General features: G+C 36.1%; 1 protein-coding gene across 1 annotated transcript in view; it reads left to right on the top strand.

Annotated features, from left to right (window-relative positions):
• Nucleotides 1-16,802, top strand: part of CHAT (choline O-acetyltransferase) — a 79,206-nt gene that overhangs the window by 13,656 nt on the left and 48,748 nt on the right. Inside the window, exons 3-5 of the mRNA XM_051973824.1 lie at nt 2,884-2,937; nt 4,568-4,748; nt 5,910-6,087. Of these exons, the coding sequence (XP_051829784.1) occupies nt 2,884-2,937; nt 4,568-4,748; nt 5,910-6,087 (413 nt within the window). The remainder of the gene's footprint in view (nt 1-2,883; nt 2,938-4,567; nt 4,749-5,909; nt 6,088-16,802) is intronic.

Below are 16,802 nucleotides of genomic sequence, written 5' to 3'. Positions count from 1 at the left end.
TAATGATTAGTAAAGCTTGTCTCTTGATTGATTGAAAAAGTTGATAGTATGACATTGTATGGGAAATGTGAATTGTGGGGAATGGAGAGAATTGTAAGCATTGTGGGGTGTGTGGGACTTACAAGATACCTCATACCCCCCAAAACAAGAAAAAGGCATTATGTTTTAATTTAATTTCATAATATTCTCCTTTCTAGTTTATTTTATTTTTCTGAACTTAACATAAAATAGGCATTTCCCTATACATTGTGGAAGAGGAAGAAAAAAATTATAAATGGAATTCCAAATCTCTAACATAAAACTTGCTTTTATTTTAAAGTATGTAATAAATTCAACATGTAACTTTCAAAGCTGTTATGACTGTGACTCTCCTTTGGTTTTTATTCTATTCTCATATTTTGGAGGAAAAGGGAGGCTACTATCCCTAGCCTTTCTCTCTCTCCCATCCACCTCTATTTGAGAAAAAGAAAACCTTGGTAATAAATATGCATAGTCAAATTAAACAAATTCCCAATTTGACCACGTAAAAAATGTATATCTCATTCTGCATCTTGAATCCATCACTTCTCTGTTAGGAAGTGTATAGCATGCTTCATCAGTTCTCTGTAATTATGGTTGACAGTTGCATTGATCAGAGTTCTTTTTTTTTTTTTGAGTCAGATCGTTAGACTGTAGTACCAATTGGCATAAGATTCTTTTTTTAAATAATATTTTATTTTTCCGCATTAAAGACACTCTCTATAAAGACAATTTTTAATATTTATTTTTAAAATTTTTTTAATTCTAAACTTTCACCCATCCTTACCTTTCCCCTCCCTGACACAATAAGCAATTTGATAGAGGTTATACATGTGAAATCATGCAAAAGATATTTCCATATTAGTAATATTGTAGAAGAAGACAGACCAAAAGAAAAAACATGAAAAAAATAAAGTGAAAAATTGTGTATTTCAATCTGTATTCAGACTCTATCACTTCTTTCTCTGGATGTGGATAACATTTTTTATCACAAGTCCTTTGAAATTGTCTAGGATCATTATACTGTTAAGAATAACTATATATAAACTTTGATTCCACCAGACATTTGATGTGCTGCTGGTCTTATTGTGGATGTCTAGAATTTCTCTCGAGATTTATATCTTAAGACCAAAAGTCCCTGATAGCAAATTCCACATGGGTTCCCCTGATTTGACACATATTACCAGGATGTGATTTTGGGTTAATATATGATACAAATTTGTAAATTGACCTTTCTAGATTTCCCTTTGTAATCTTACTTCCTACTAATTGTTATTTTATATTATAACTTACTATATCGACTAGAAGAACGGGAGAGGGAAAAGAATAGTCAGGGGAACCAGAACAACATATAATTTTAACATATTAAGTAAGATTATAAGTAAGTAGTATAAAGTACAATAGTAGGAAGTTAAAATTGAATGATTCTTTGTGCTTCTCTCCCCCCACCTCCTCTTCTACCTTGCCTGCTATCCTTCATCATCTTATTTTCATCCCTACACAGTTTGTCCCTGTATTTTCTGTATTTAGTTTCCCATATATCTTTGTACTTTATTAAAGTATGGACATAACCTTACTTCCTAATTGTCCTTACATAAGTCTTTTCTAGGAAGTACCTAAAAAACTGGGAATACCTGCCCCATTTCATACTTGCATAAATTAATTAGTGATTCAGTTACTAAACTGACTAGAAGGAAGTGGTGGCTAGGGGAACCAGAACAAGATAAGAGTTTTAATACAGTCTCACACTTTATCTCTCTGCTTATTTGGAGAAAGACTTCCCCCACTTCCCACCAATCCACCTCCCTAGTATAAAGAGGACAATTAGGAAGTGAGGATGTAGGTTATACATGTGAAATCATGCAAAAGATATTTCCTTATTAGTCATATTGTAGAAGACACAGACCAAAAGAAAAAACATGAAAAAAAGTGAAGTAAAAAATTGTATATTTCAATCTACATTCAGACTCCATCAGTTCTTTCTCTGGATGTGGATAACATTTTTATCACAAGTCCTTTGAAATTGTCCTTATTCACACTATATCTGCTCTTATTCAGATCTTCATCACCTCTCTCCTGGACTGGAGAGAGTTCTCACTTCAAGCGGCAGATCTTCTCATATAAATGTGCCCATCTGATGTGGGGAAGGGAAAAAGAGAGGCAGAAAGGAGATCTCAAACCTATGGAGGAAAGGGGCCAACACACACTTTATGAACGCAAAGGGACCAGGGACAGAGACAAGAAAGCAGGAAGAGGAAAGCAAACTAGGGCCAGCCATGTGAAGGCCTGGCCAGAACTATTTCGGGTCAGACATATGCTGGAGACCACCTTTGCCCCACTTTACCCTTTGTTCTTCCTGTGTATTTGTCTGTATATATGCTTGTCTGTTCCCCATGCTCTCTTGTCTTGTCTGTGCCTGGTCCCCACATGTCTGGCACTAGGAGCAGTGATGGCAGTCACTTCATGATCTGTTCTTCTGCTTTTACTTGGAGGATTTTTTTTATTGGGAGTGGGGGCTAGGGGAGCCATGGAGAGCCAAGCAGAGGGACAGGAGCTGAGAGACCGCAATATTATCCAGTAAAGTTAAAACATGCATCCAAGCTGACTGGATATAAATCTTAGTTTCAGCAGACATTCTGTCAGACTGGACTTTGGGGTTCTTCATCAATAGCATTCATCTTTCCATCTGTGCCTTTGCACAGGCTGCTCTCCATGCCTGCAATAGACTCTTTCCTCATCTCTACCTTCTAGATTCATTAGCTTTTTTCAAAGAACACCTTCAAGTGTTACCTTCTACACAAGAGACCATAGTAGAGTTCCCTGGCATGGAAGGCTCTGAAAGCTTTTGATGTCCTTGTCTTTCAGGTTTACAGCCAACCTTATCTCTGGAGTGCTTGATTATAAAGCCTTATTGGACAGGTAAGTAGTCTGGGGGAATATGAAGTCTAAGCCCAACTACATAGTAAGTAGCGGAGCATTTCCTTACAATATGCATATTGGGAGTGTTAATTAATATTTGATAGAAATTGTCAGTCTTATAGAGTTTAAATGATATCCTCATGGTTGTAGAATTAGTGAGTCTCAGATTCAAACCCAGATCCAACATTTTCTCCATTGACCCACACAGCCTTGTGGCCTTTTACTTTTCTAGATAAGGCAATCAACTGGAAAACCCATGGACAGAAGCAGAGACTTGAGGATTGAAAGTTCCTTATCCAAAAAAATATTCATTTGTGGCTTATCATTATGTCAGAAATTTAACCCAATAAGTTAAGCACTTCCCTCTACAGTTAAAAAAAATCCTAGAAAAGGAAAACTGAAAACATTTCAAACTTTAATTCATTAATACCTTAGTCCACATTTCTTTATAGAAGATTAGTGAACCAGTCATCTGACAAGCTGATAAGGTATAGTAGATATTGATGTGGGAAAGCAAAAAAACAAATCTGAAGCATATGGAGGAAAAGATGTGGGAATGGAAAGATCAATAAGCATGAAAGGCACATCATGAGGAGACCAGGCACCTTGGGATTGGCAATAAGTGAGACCCCAAAAAGGAAGATAAAAAGTCACAAAGGATATACTTTACAAAATATAAGCATCTCCATCACAATTTGGGGCCACCTTTCACTCTACAAACCTTTTCTCCTATCCTACAAGCATGGTATCTGGGAGAAATGTTAATAGCCAGTCACAAGACTTACAGAATTAACTGTCAAGGAGATATGAGAAACCACAGAGCTGGGACCACAGTGGCAGAGGGCAAGTTCTATGTGCAGTCAATTTTTATTCCCAATTGGAAAAGAATATGAAAATTTGTTCAATGGGGCTTCATGGTTTAGCAAATATGTAGGGAGTTAGTTCTACAATTTTTCTGGGGCACTAGGGCAAAAACTGACTTCACGGCAATAACAAACATAGCAAGTTGGTGATTATTGGGATAGGCAGTGCTAGGACAATATTAATTCCTGTGGATCTGCTGTGTCAGTCCCTTCAGTCTCCTACTAGAATAAAAGAAAGGGAGAAAGGAATCTGAGGTCAATTTTGAGCACCAAAACAGAGATTTCATTTAGACCATACTAAGTGTGAGCCCTACTCTCAGCTCTTAACAAACAGGGCTTAACCCACCTACCTTATTTTCAAACACATGTATACACACACACACACTATATATATAGAGAGAGAGAGACACATACATAAATATCATGGATATATATATATATTATATATATATATATATATATATACATACACATACACACACACACATATATTCACCTATTTACATGAAGATTTCCATGACAAATCATTGGCAACCACCCATTTGTGTAGATGGCTGCTATGGTTCCCCCCCCTCCAGAGATCATTTCTACTATTTGATAAACTCAGGAATGGCTCGTAAATTGGGGTAAAAGAATTGAGATATCCACTTGACCCTATAAAGAAGCTATGATTTTTTCATGTGCTTATCTGATGCATTGTCTGTACTCAAGATTAATTTTCTTTCCCTGTCTGACTCGTCCCTCTCCTTTCCTTTCTCGCTGTCTAGCCATTCCATACCTGTGGACTGTGCCAGAGGACAGCTGTCCGGCCAGCCTCTCTGTATGAAGCAATACTATGGGCTCTTTTCTTCCTATCGTCTTCCAGGACATGTCAAAGATACTCTTGTGGCCCAGACAAGCAGTATCATGCCCGAACCAGAGCATATCATTGTGGCTTGTAACAATCAGGTAGGTTGGTTTCATTTGCTACTTGAAGAAGCTGTAACAGTTTGAGAATTACTTAAATTAAAAAATAATCTAATTTTAATACTTTGACTTTATAGCGTGCTCTGTACTTTTCAAAGCACTTTCACATCCATGAATTTGTTTGATCTTCACAACACCCTAAGGAGATAGGCACAGCCCAATTCACTAATGAGGATTAGAATCCAGTCTTCTGACTCTGAATTATTGCTGTTCTCTTGCCATTAAGCTATGGTACTTCTCACAACCTAAGAATTGTCTTCATGTTTCTAGAGAGTTAGCAGGTAGAGAATGTTCATCAATTTGTTCTTCTGCAGCTTCACTAAGGACAGAACACATGGGACAAGTTTGAGAACAAAAGTGCTGGGTGATGTCCCATTGGTGACATTAATTAAATTAGCAGTGGTAACTAAAACTACACTTTGGAATTTCCATGGTGCAAAAAGACACCTTTCATATCTAATTCAGGGACTCACAACAAAGTCTCATGAATTGCCCAATTGAGTAACTCTGCAACATGGACTTTTCAGTCCCTTTTAGTCTTTCTTGGCTGTATTCGAGGGGGAGGAGGAGAAATGTGGTATTTTGAAGTTTTTTGGAGTAAATCATCTTGAGTCACCAGTTGTGTGTTAGGGGGAAAGATACTTCAGTGTTTATCTTACTATGAAAAGTAGGAGTATCAAATAATTAAGAAAAGTTGTTAAAGAAATTTGAAACTACACCCTGAACTGAAAATCCCTAAAGAATAGAGGAAATTAACAAGTATATGTATGCTCCAGAATGAGATCTTAAACAATTCAAAGACCTTCAAGTATTCATAGCTACATAAGAATAAAATGATAAAAGTTTTATCAGATCTAGGTTTAGCAAACAAATTTTTACTCAGCCAAATTCAGTCTACCTACTCTTCTCTATATGATGGCAATTTGGAAACGAGGACATCCAACAGTTTTAACACTAGACTTGAATCACATCCTACTGGGAACTACCAAAAGCCACACCTACAGGGTTTATGGAAAGCTGGAGTCCCAGAGCTTCCTTCTTCTCTAGGACCCTCCCTCAGAATTAAGTGAGAGCCTGGTACCTTTGGGTCTCTGTTTAAGCTTAGTTTCTTGAGTTAAAATGTTTGACCTGTTTCCCCCACAGTTCTTTGTCTTGGATGTGGTCATTAATTTCCGTCGCCTCAGTGAAGGGGATCTGTTCACTCAATTACGAAAAATAGTCAAAATGGCTGACAATGAGGAAGAAAGGTTGCCACCGATTGGTCTGCTGACATCAGATGGGAGAGCAGAATGGGCTAAGGCCAGGACCATCCTTGTGAAAGGTTAGCAGCAGCATTCCCAACTGTCTCTTCATCCTCATCCTCATTGTCTTTCTTTCTTTGATATTGTGGTGGCTACTATTCTCCAGGGATTCAGGGGAGAGAATGAGAATAGTGCCACTAAAAACATCCCCATCATTCATAACTCAAGCCTCCATTCTGCTCATGATGGAACTGGAAACAATACTGTCAATATTAGTGCAATCTTTGAATATGAAGAACAATATCAAATCCATTTGCAGATATAGTTTTCAACCAATAATATTCCTGCTTTAAAAAAAAAAAAGAAACTGGCACTTGGAGATACAGGATTACATGGCACAGGTGAGTATTTTTGTTCAACTGGAAACTTTTAACTTTTGTTTCAGAGCTGGCAGTAATTATCGAGTATTTCATTAGTGAGCAAAAAACCAACCTAACTATGGTGGTTAAAAAAAAAACCTAAACACCTTCAAAGCAGAATCCTAGAAGTGTCCAAGGACAATTTTTAGACATATCAATCTCTGTAATTTTTTCCTTAGTGAGAGAGTCAATTTGCCAGCCACTTCAATGCTTGCTCTGGTCCTGATACTTCAGACTGATAGTACCTGATATTTCTCTTGCATACTAGCCATTGTTCTTTGTTGTTTAAATCCTTGAAACTTGCAAAGAGGAGAAAGTCTTTTTTAAAAAATAAAGTTGAATCCTCTAGAAACTGCCTCCCTTATTCAAATCCTTATCTAGTTGAATAGGACTGACTTGTGTGATTTTTAATTTTGATTCCTGGGTAAAGGAAGAATGATTCCTAGGAAGACAAAGCAAAAGGCTCCAGAAGTATCTATCTCCATCACATGCTATATTCAAATCAACTTGACAAATGTCAAGTGCTAAGGGAAGCAGGATGGTGGAGTAGAGAGACCAACAGACCAGAAGTCAGGAACCCACCTGGGTTCTTATCCGATCTTGGCTTTCCATTATAATTCATTAGATTGTAAGCTCTTTGTGGGCAGGAACTGTCTTTTGTCTTTTTTTTCCCTCTCTAGCATTTAGTACAATACCTGACATGTAAGAGTCACTTAGTAAATGTTTATTAAATGATTGATTAGCCACTGACTAATAATGTGACATTCAATAAGTCCTTTAATATCTATATGGTTCTCTACTTCATCTGTAAAATGTTGATCTTGAACTAGACTATGTTATAAGATCTTTTTCAGCTCCAGAGTCATGTAAGTCAATAAGTCCTATGCACCAGCTTCTGTATGGGTTACAGGTAAAAGTACAGTCCCTTTCTTAAAGGCACATACAAGTATAAATCAAGACACAACACAATAGCTGATAATAACAAAAATATTTAACTAAGTGCAAATAAGATTCCAAGTGTTGTAAATGTTCAGAAGTATAAAATATTGCTTCAGTCTAAATAGGAAAGTCTTCTTGGAAAACATATGAAGATTGATCCTTAAGGATATTTAGGATTTAGGGGCAGAAAATACTGGGGAAGGCATTACAGATAGAAAATAGTATGAATAGAGATACAGGGACATAAATGTTTAAATCATTTTCCAGCTAAAGTGAAGTCTTGTGGAAAGCTGGAAGAAAAACCTGGGAAGTAATATTAAGTTCCATTTCTTTATTGATAGATCAGTATTATTGTTTTCATTTGATTCAATCTTATTTTTCTGGGATCATCAATCACTAAATATGTGTGAATGGAGTCCCACTTCTGACTTAGGAATTATGCTGAATACAAAGAAATATGACACATAGTCCCTGCCCTCAGTGAATTTAATAAATTGCTGAGATCTTGAAAGTAATTAACTCTCTCATGGGGGTATTATTACCTTCTGTTATTTTCCTTCTTCATGAGAAAAAAGGGTCATCAAAATAATAGGTTATGCTATTATTCTCAATTTTGTTTCTAATTTAATGAATGCTCTGGCCTATACCATTGCCATCTCCTGAATGGTCAAGATCTGATATCAGGTTTAAGTTCTTAATCTGCACTAATTGAAAATCATTAAATTACATTTTCTGGAATCACAACATAGGAAGGCAAGAAGAAGCAGTGTAGAAAGTAGAAGGATCAATGGCTTTGAAGTCAGCAGTGGCTAACATTTATTGTCTGTGTAACTTCTCTGGGACTATTTCCACATTTGTAAAATGAGGGATTTTCTAAAACTAGGAAACCTTCTAAAGCCTTTATATCTTCAAATCAATGATCCTATTATCCTTCAACTTTAGTGTAATCCAAACCTTATACAACGTATGAATTCCATCTACAACATCCTTAACAAATTGTCACATCACTTCCCCTGGAAAACATTTAATAATGATAAAGTCTATCCCCAAGAGAGTTCATCCCATTTTGCTAATATTTCTTAACTGACACATTTCTTCTGGTGGAAGAAACAAAAAGGAATGCAGAACTTGGAATTTTCTTGCATGATTAGTCCTTTCAATGATTCCTGTATGTGTATATGAATTAACTTTAAGAACAAAATCAACAGGAAATCCATCACTAGACTTCTCTGATTTTCTTGACAGCTCTTTTGCATTGGGTAGGGATCGGAGTCCAAGGCTCAGGCTCAATATTTTTAAAATTCAGATATTTCTCATTCCCTATTATTAGCCATCTCCTCTCTGTCTTCACCCTTCATAGATGTGCCATGGCTTCATGAATGAACAGGCTAGCATTTTACATTCCAACTCAAAAGCCTATTCTCTTCACTTTTTTTTCATTTCTTGCCATTGATTTGAAATAAAAAAGCATTTATTAAGCATCTACTCTGTTCCAAAAACTGTACTAAGCAATTTATAAATATTATCTCAAACCCACTGTCTGGGAGGTAGACAGTACTATTATCCCTATTCTATGGCTGAGAAAATTAAGGGAGGCAGAGATTAAGTGACTTGGCCAGAGTCACACAGCTACTAAGTATCTGAGGCCAAATTTGAACACAGCTTCCTGATTTCAGGGTCAGGTCCCAATCTACTATCCCACATGATAAAGTTTTTCTCTGAAGATAAATGGATGTTCCCTACAATTGTATTTTCTTCCCAAATCTAATATATAGATTTGTGATAGCAACCTTTTAGTTCAGTGATTTCTCAATCTTTTCAAAGCTATGATGCCCTAAGTTATATGTCAGATTTTATGAACCAAACCAAAGACGTCTCTCCAAAAAATGTGCTAGATAACATGAAGATTTATATGTGCATACACACAAGTGTGTGTATGAATTACAGTTAAATTATTTAAAATTTCATGATTTCCCTAGAAATGATATTTAGATCATTTGAGGCTACAGAATCTAGAGATGGGAGTCATTGAGTCAAATTTCAGAAGATATATGTTTATCTCCAGACCCTTCTACCAGAATCATTCATTCCACTGACTCTCCTTGTACTTCACATTCCATGGAATCATTTATTTGGTCAATCCAGTCTTTTATCTGATGTATTTCAATGCATCTTTCTGTCCAAGCAACTCTACATGCTTCTCTAAAGCAATGACATATCAACATGGTGGTTAAGTCCTAAGTAAGCAAAAAACACTTGTGGAATTAATTCACACTGAAACAAATTAAATTCCATTCATTCTCTTTTAGATGCCCTCCTCTCCCTAGCCACAGGCAATTTATTTCAGGACAAGTATTTATTTAATCCCTTCTATGTCCAAGTCCCTAAGCATACAAAAATCAAAATGAAATCCTCCCTGCCTTGAAAAAGTTACACTCAACCTGAAGCTCTGACAAAACGCTTCTTCCTCAAATAAGGTGTTCTCAACACGTTTTCTTCCTGAAGTCCTGGTTAACCTATTTAACTAGCAGGGGAAGATGAAACATTGAGTATTATAGAGCATAAAAATATTCAAGAGGAGACCTAAGGCAGTTGAAGATTTCCTGTAGTGAAAGTTGTATTTGTGTGTGTATGTGTGTGAGAAGTCATTATTGAAATTAAAGTATCATAAAATTTAGAGCTGAAAGGCACTTTGAGGTCAGCTAAGCTCCAGTCCATGATTATGTGGGATTCAGAGAGGTTAAGAGACTTGGCTATACTCACAAATAATGGAGGCACCAGAAATATAACTCAGGTCTCCAGATTTCTAAATTTTTCCTGTTTACATTCCCTAACACTGAAAGAGAAGCCTGCCCTGCAGAGCCACTTTATTAATTCAAACAGAAAAAGGAGATCTTCATTTTTAAACCTTTTGGTTATACAATTCTGCATTTCCCAAAAGAATGGAAAAGTAAATACTCAAATGGAGCCATAATCTCACTGATTTAGAAGTCTACTCCAACAATGCAGATTGCCATTCAGCCAGGACTTCCTTTCCTGTGTAAGTCTTCCCTAGGTTCTCTCTATAAGTTTTTCATTGTAAGGTCTACCTAACTTGCTCAATTTCTGACATCTCAAGAGTACCTGTGAAGTGCTCTATCAGTGCAACCATTATTCTTCACAATCAGCCCAATGACACCTTTGGTGACTGTTCTTTGAAAGTTCTTGTTGACCAAATGTAGCAGTCTACTCATATCCATTACTTTCTGCATGATATTCATTCTAATTCTTAGGAGACTGTTTTATTCCATATTGGATTATGAAAACCAAACATTTATTGAGCATCTATTACATGTGGGACACTCTGATAGGTTCTGGAGACATTATTGCCTCAGTAAGGCAGGCAAAGAACAGCAATAGCTTGCTACTCAATGCTACTTGAAGCCTTCATCTATCTCCAATAGTCCACTGATATCTCAAATGATAATGAAAATCTGCATAGAGAACATTATTCTTAGACCTATTTTACAAAGAAATCTAGATTCATAAAGATTATGTGTTCTGTTTACTATTATGCAATTGGAGGCAGAGTTAAGATTCTAAACCAACTCTTCTGAATCCAAAGTCAAGTGCCTTTTCCACTATACCATTCTGTCTCTCTAGACAAAGGGTCCTAAACCTGGAATTCTCAAATTCCCCTCTCTCGAGGGGGGAGGGAGGTTAAATTATTATTTTGATCATTTACGACATAACTGGCTTCCTCTGTAATCTTATATAGTTTATTTTGGGCATTTACATACAGTATTCTGAGCGACAATCCATAGGCTATACCATATGGTCAATGGTGGCTATGATAAAGAAAAGGTTAAGAACCCTTGCTCTAGACTAAGAGCTATTGGTACTACATCATTATAACTGCTACCAGCTAGATTCTCCCCAACTATATTGGCCTTGGGGCAGACAATACCTTTTTTCCTTATTTAACACAGATGAAAGTCAGGTTTTTTTCAAAAGGAGATTTACTGGTTAGAAGAAAATAAGATAAAGTAAAACAAAATCCTGTGCCTTGATTTTAGGAAGCCATTTAACAAAATCATTCATGACACCTTTATGAGCAAGATAAAGACATAGCAACTGCATGATAATAGTTAAATAGAATATAACTGGATAAAAAAATGAGTATTGAGTAATGGATTGATGTGAAACCAAAAGGATCTCTCCAGTAGAATGCCCCAAGAGTCTGTCCTGGATTCAGTTCTGCTCAAGATTTTCATTCAAGATATAGATGAAGACATGAAATCTATGGATGACATGAAACCAGAAGGTACATCTAAGAGGAATTGAATGTCATAATCAGGATTAAAAAAATCTCAGATTGGATCTAATACAGTGATACTTAGCTTAGACAAATAATATAAAATTTTATGCATGAGTTTAAAAATACCAAATACAGAATGGGAGAGATGGTTAGGCAACAATTTTTTCCAAAAAAAGACTTCAAGGTGTTGGTTGTTTGCAAGATCTTGACCTTGCAGGTCACATACTTTCAATTCCTTCCACCAATCCTCATAAGATGATTATCAGTTCCTCATCATCCTGTTCATATTCCTTTGGATGAATTCCATCTTGTCAATGTTCTTTCTAAAACATGTACCCAAAATTGAATGTAATAGCCTAGATGAGATCTGAAAAAGGCAAAGGATAATGGAAACATTTCTTTCCTTGTTTTAGATTCTACTATTAATATAGTCTAAAATTGCATTAGTGTTCGTTTTGGGGTTGTCACAGAACAGTGCCTGGCACATAGTAAATATCTGACAAATGTTTGTTGACTTAAATTCAAGGTAGGGAGAAATAGCTATAGGTTTGGATCACCTGGGAAAGTTTCAAGAAAGATGAAATTTGAAATGCATATAGGACCACAATAAGTAAAGATAGAAGGGAACAAAAGGGAAAGAGATGCAACAATGTTGTGAAGAAAGGTAAGAAAATACAAGTCATGTTCATCATAGGTTACTAGACTAGACTAGTAACATAGAGTTACTATGCTTCTCACTGAAGCATAATATGTGTAAGGGAGTATTGGGAGAAAAGACTGGAAGACTAAATTAGCATAGATTCTAGAGGAATTCTGATCAGTCATGCCATTTCTCATACCTGCTCCTCTCTATTTCCATTATTTTGAAGTCTTTTTCAAATTCTGTTATGTTCTAAGCTTGTTTTTATCATCTTAACTCTGATAGCTGCCATTCTATCTTCTACTATATAGTACAGCATTGTATTCTATCTTCTATTGTATTTAGTTCTACTTTTAATTATATCCATTGATAATTTCAAATATTTTCTATTTTCCATCTTGCTGAATTTTGTATTAACTTTTGATGGGGTTTTATTCATTTTTCCTTTTAATTCCTCTCATTCCAACACCACCCCTTCATTTTATTTTTTAACTGTGCCTGATAATATATTTGATAGCATTCTTTTTCTTTTTTTTTTTTGCTGAGGCAATTGGGGTTAAGTGACTTGCCCAGGGTCACACAGCTAGGACGTCTGAGATCAGATTTGAACTCAGGTCCTCCTGACTTCAGGGCTCGTGTTTTATCCACTCTGCTACCTAGCTGCCCCTTGATGGTATTCTTTGTGGATTTTTTTGAATTCTTTCTGGTGATACTCCTGATTCTGTTTTGGTATTCCTTTCTTCCAGTATTTCCCCCTACCTTTCTTGCTCCATATTTTTATTAGCTATATGGGATTTTTCAATTTGATCATTTTTTTAGGAATTTAAATTTTACTTCAAGAATTTTCTAACAATTTGCTATTTTTTGTCATTTCAATTGATATTTTTGAGAAAGATCATGAAGGACCAGGCTTTCTATTTGTCATTCTTTCCTCTTCCTTACACTCTATTCTTTCTTCTGAAAGAAAAGGAAAGCTTTTATATCACTATCATAGAGTTGATATATTTTTTTACCTTTGCCCCTCCTCAAAAAATTGATTTTTGATCATTACCTCTCTTAATCTACCCTCCCTCTTCTCTTTTAGCCCCTTCCCCTCCTACTTGCCAGTTGAGTGCAATGAATTTCTATACCCAAGCTCATATCTTAACTCCAAGTCTAGAGCTCTCTCTAGTTCCTCACTACTATGTAATTTATTTTCCAGGTCTTATGTCTCTTTGATGATATTTTCATGTCACTTTTGTTTCATTGGTAACATTCTGATGCCTATGTATACTCATATGCATTTCTCTGTTGTCCTTTGGGTGAACTGCAACTTGGATTCACCAGAGATTATGGTATTCCATGATTTGTAGCCATTTAGCATCGGCAGAAATATATTGGTGTTTTAAAAGATGGGTTTTTTTTCCCAGGGAGAAGCTTGTAGTCATTAAAAGCACTACACAATTTCCGTAATGCAATCCAGTCCACTCTCTTCCTTCTATTCAATTCTAGACCAGATTCACTGTCCATCTGCAGTAACTATCCTGTTAGAATAAAATTAAATAGATGAAATTTGGTTTTGGCATCCTTCCTCCTCCTCTTTCAGTCCCTCTCCTACCTATCTATTTGTTACAATTAGAAGTAAAACTGATAACTAATTCTTGCTAAGATATTAGTGGTCAATAATGGATTAAGATAGAATAATAATAGCTAGTATTATAGTCTATAATATATAGTATAGTATTAATAATAACAGCTAGTATTTATATAGCACCTTAAATTTTACAAAATGATTTCACATGGTTTTTAATATATATTTTCAAAATTACTCTGTGAAATAGGTGCTATTATTGTTCTCATCTTACAGACGATAAAACTGAAGTAGAGAAAAGTTAAGTGCTTTCCTATTAGTCCCACAAGTAGTATTTGGGGCAGGATTTGAACTCAGACCTTCCTTATTCCAAATCCATTACTATATAGCTACTTGAGATGGGTATCACTAATTTATTTTTTTACTTTGTCCCCTTCTCAAAAAATTGTTTGATTTTTTTTTAATCACCACTTCTCTTAATCTACCCTCCCTCTTATATCTTAGCCTCTTCCCCTTTTACTTATCAGTTGGATGCAATGGATTTCTATACCCAACTCTGTGTGTGTGTATACATGTGTGTATATACGTGTGTGTGTCTCATGCTTGTGTATTCTTTGAACTAGCTTGGATAAAAGTGAGTTTCAAGTTTTCCTGCTCCCCTATTGCAAAAACTTCTTCCTTGATTACTTCTTTTATGTGAGATAATTTTCCCATTCTTCCTCTCCCTTTCACCTCACCTGGTGAGGTATATAATGATCTCCTGGTTCTGCTCATTTCACTTAGCATCAGTTCATGTAAGTCTCGCCAGTCCTCTCTGTATTCATCCGCTGGTCATTCCTTACAGAACAATAATATTCCATAACATTCATATACCACAATTTACTCAACCATTCTCCAACTGATGGGCATCCATTCAATTTCCAGTTTCTGGCCACTACAAACAGGGCTGCCACAAACATTTTGGCACATACAGGTCCCTTTCCCTTCTTTAGTATCTCTTTGGGGTATAAGCCCAGTAGAAACACTGCTGGATCAAAGGGTATGCACAGTTTGATAACTTTTTGAGCATAGTTCCAAATTGCTCTCCAGAATGGCTGGATGTGTTCACAATTCCACCAACAATGTATCAGTGTCCCTGTTTTCCCACATCCCCTCCAACATTGACTTTATTTTTTGTTGATGTCTCATGGAATCATTAGCTTCCACTTGACCCATTCTAATTTTTAAGGAGTTAATTTTCTTAAGTGAGGTTCTATACCTCTTTTACCAACCTGTCAATTATTTTCTCATAATATTTATTGCTCTCATTTCTTTTGATTTTTCTTCTATCTTATTTGATTAAAAAATTTTTTTTGCTCCTTCTTGTTTCTTTATCTCTTCTAGTAATTCTTGCTGAACTTGTGTCCAAACCACATTTTTCTCTGAGGCTTTGTTTATAGATGTTCTCAAGTCTTTGTCTTATTCTGAGTTTATATTTTTAGCTTTCCTATCAACTTAAAAACTTTTTATGATCAAGTTCTTTTTTTGATTGTTGTTTGCTCATTTGGTTGTTGATCTATATTTCTTGACTTTGGACTTTATGCTAGAATTATTCTCTGTCCTGAGAGGATAAACAGCTTGAGTTTCTGTAACTCAGTGTGGGGAGAGTTTTGGTCACTGTTATCATCCTTGCACTTTGTTCCTTATCCAGTAAGGTTCCTTACACCCTTATGACTGTGACTATTTTCTGCCCTGAAATTATGATCTGGAACTAAGTAATAGGCTATAGCTGCCAAATGGCACTGGATCTTGTGTCCAATGCTTGCACAGGGGTCCCTTGGAATTTTTTCTGACCAGTTTTTAGTTTTTTAACGTTTTTTTTAACGTTTAATTTTTAAAAGTTGTTTAGTTGCCTTATCATCCCTGTGCAACATGCCTGGAAGTCCCACAGCTAGTGCCATTCCACCTCAACCAATGTGTTGTGCTCCTGGCTAGTTCTCACTAGAGTGTAAGAAGATATTTCTTAGCCATTTTGGGTGGGGAAAATGACTCACTCTGAGCACATAGTAAGTGCTTCATAAATGCTTATTGACTGACTAAAAGATATAAATACAATCAAAAACAAGGAGCTTACCTACCCTCAAGGAGCTTACATTCTAATGAAAAAGGCTGAATTTTGTTGGCTTTTCTACTCAGAATTCAATTTAGTATTTTCTGGTTTGATTTTGTTTGTTTGTTTTGGAGGAAATTTGTATTTGTAATTCTTCCTTCTGTCCGGTTGACTCTATTCCTGGTATTAAGAATTCATAGGAGACTCTTGAGATTAAAAAAAATCTTTGAAATCAAAGAGAGCAGCGGCACATCCACCAATCTTTGAAATCAAAGAGAGCATGGAGTGGTGGCTCGTTAATGGAGAGGCTGAGGCTAATAGATTTCTCCAGTGTAAATTTCTGAGCTATAGGAGGGATAAATAAATAGGAGGGATAAGTCCAATACCAATACAGTAAACCTCCAAGAGGAGAAGAGCTATCAGAACACTTAAGAAAGGATGGACCGGCCCAGATTAGAAATGCAGTAGGTCAAAATTTCTATGCCATTCGGCAAATGGGTTTGGGTCTATGAGTGATCAGTGCACTTCTAATCTGAGTGAAGGAGGGGAGGAAGGAAGGAAGGAAGGAAGGAAGGAAGGAAGGAAGGAAGGAAGGAAGGAAGGAAGGAAGGAAGGAAGGAAAGAAGGAAGGAAGGAAGGAAGGAAGGAAGAAAGGAAGGAAGGAAGGAACAAAAGAGATAAGGGGAAAGTGGGAGAGGGAGAGGATACAGAAAGACAGAGAAAGAGAAACAAAGACAAAGAGAGACACAGAGAAACAAACAGAAAAATCTAAAGAAATGATTCTCAAATTTAGAAGTTCTGGAATATTAAAGATCAGGGAGATTTTCCTGATCCCTCACAC

Source organism: Antechinus flavipes, chromosome 2 (genome assembly GCF_016432865.1).
Source record: "Antechinus flavipes isolate AdamAnt ecotype Samford, QLD, Australia chromosome 2, AdamAnt_v2, whole genome shotgun sequence".
Taxonomy (NCBI): domain Eukaryota; kingdom Metazoa; phylum Chordata; class Mammalia; order Dasyuromorphia; family Dasyuridae; genus Antechinus; species Antechinus flavipes.
The sequence above is the reverse complement of the archived record's forward strand: the minus strand, read 5'-3'. Positions and strand labels throughout refer to the sequence as shown.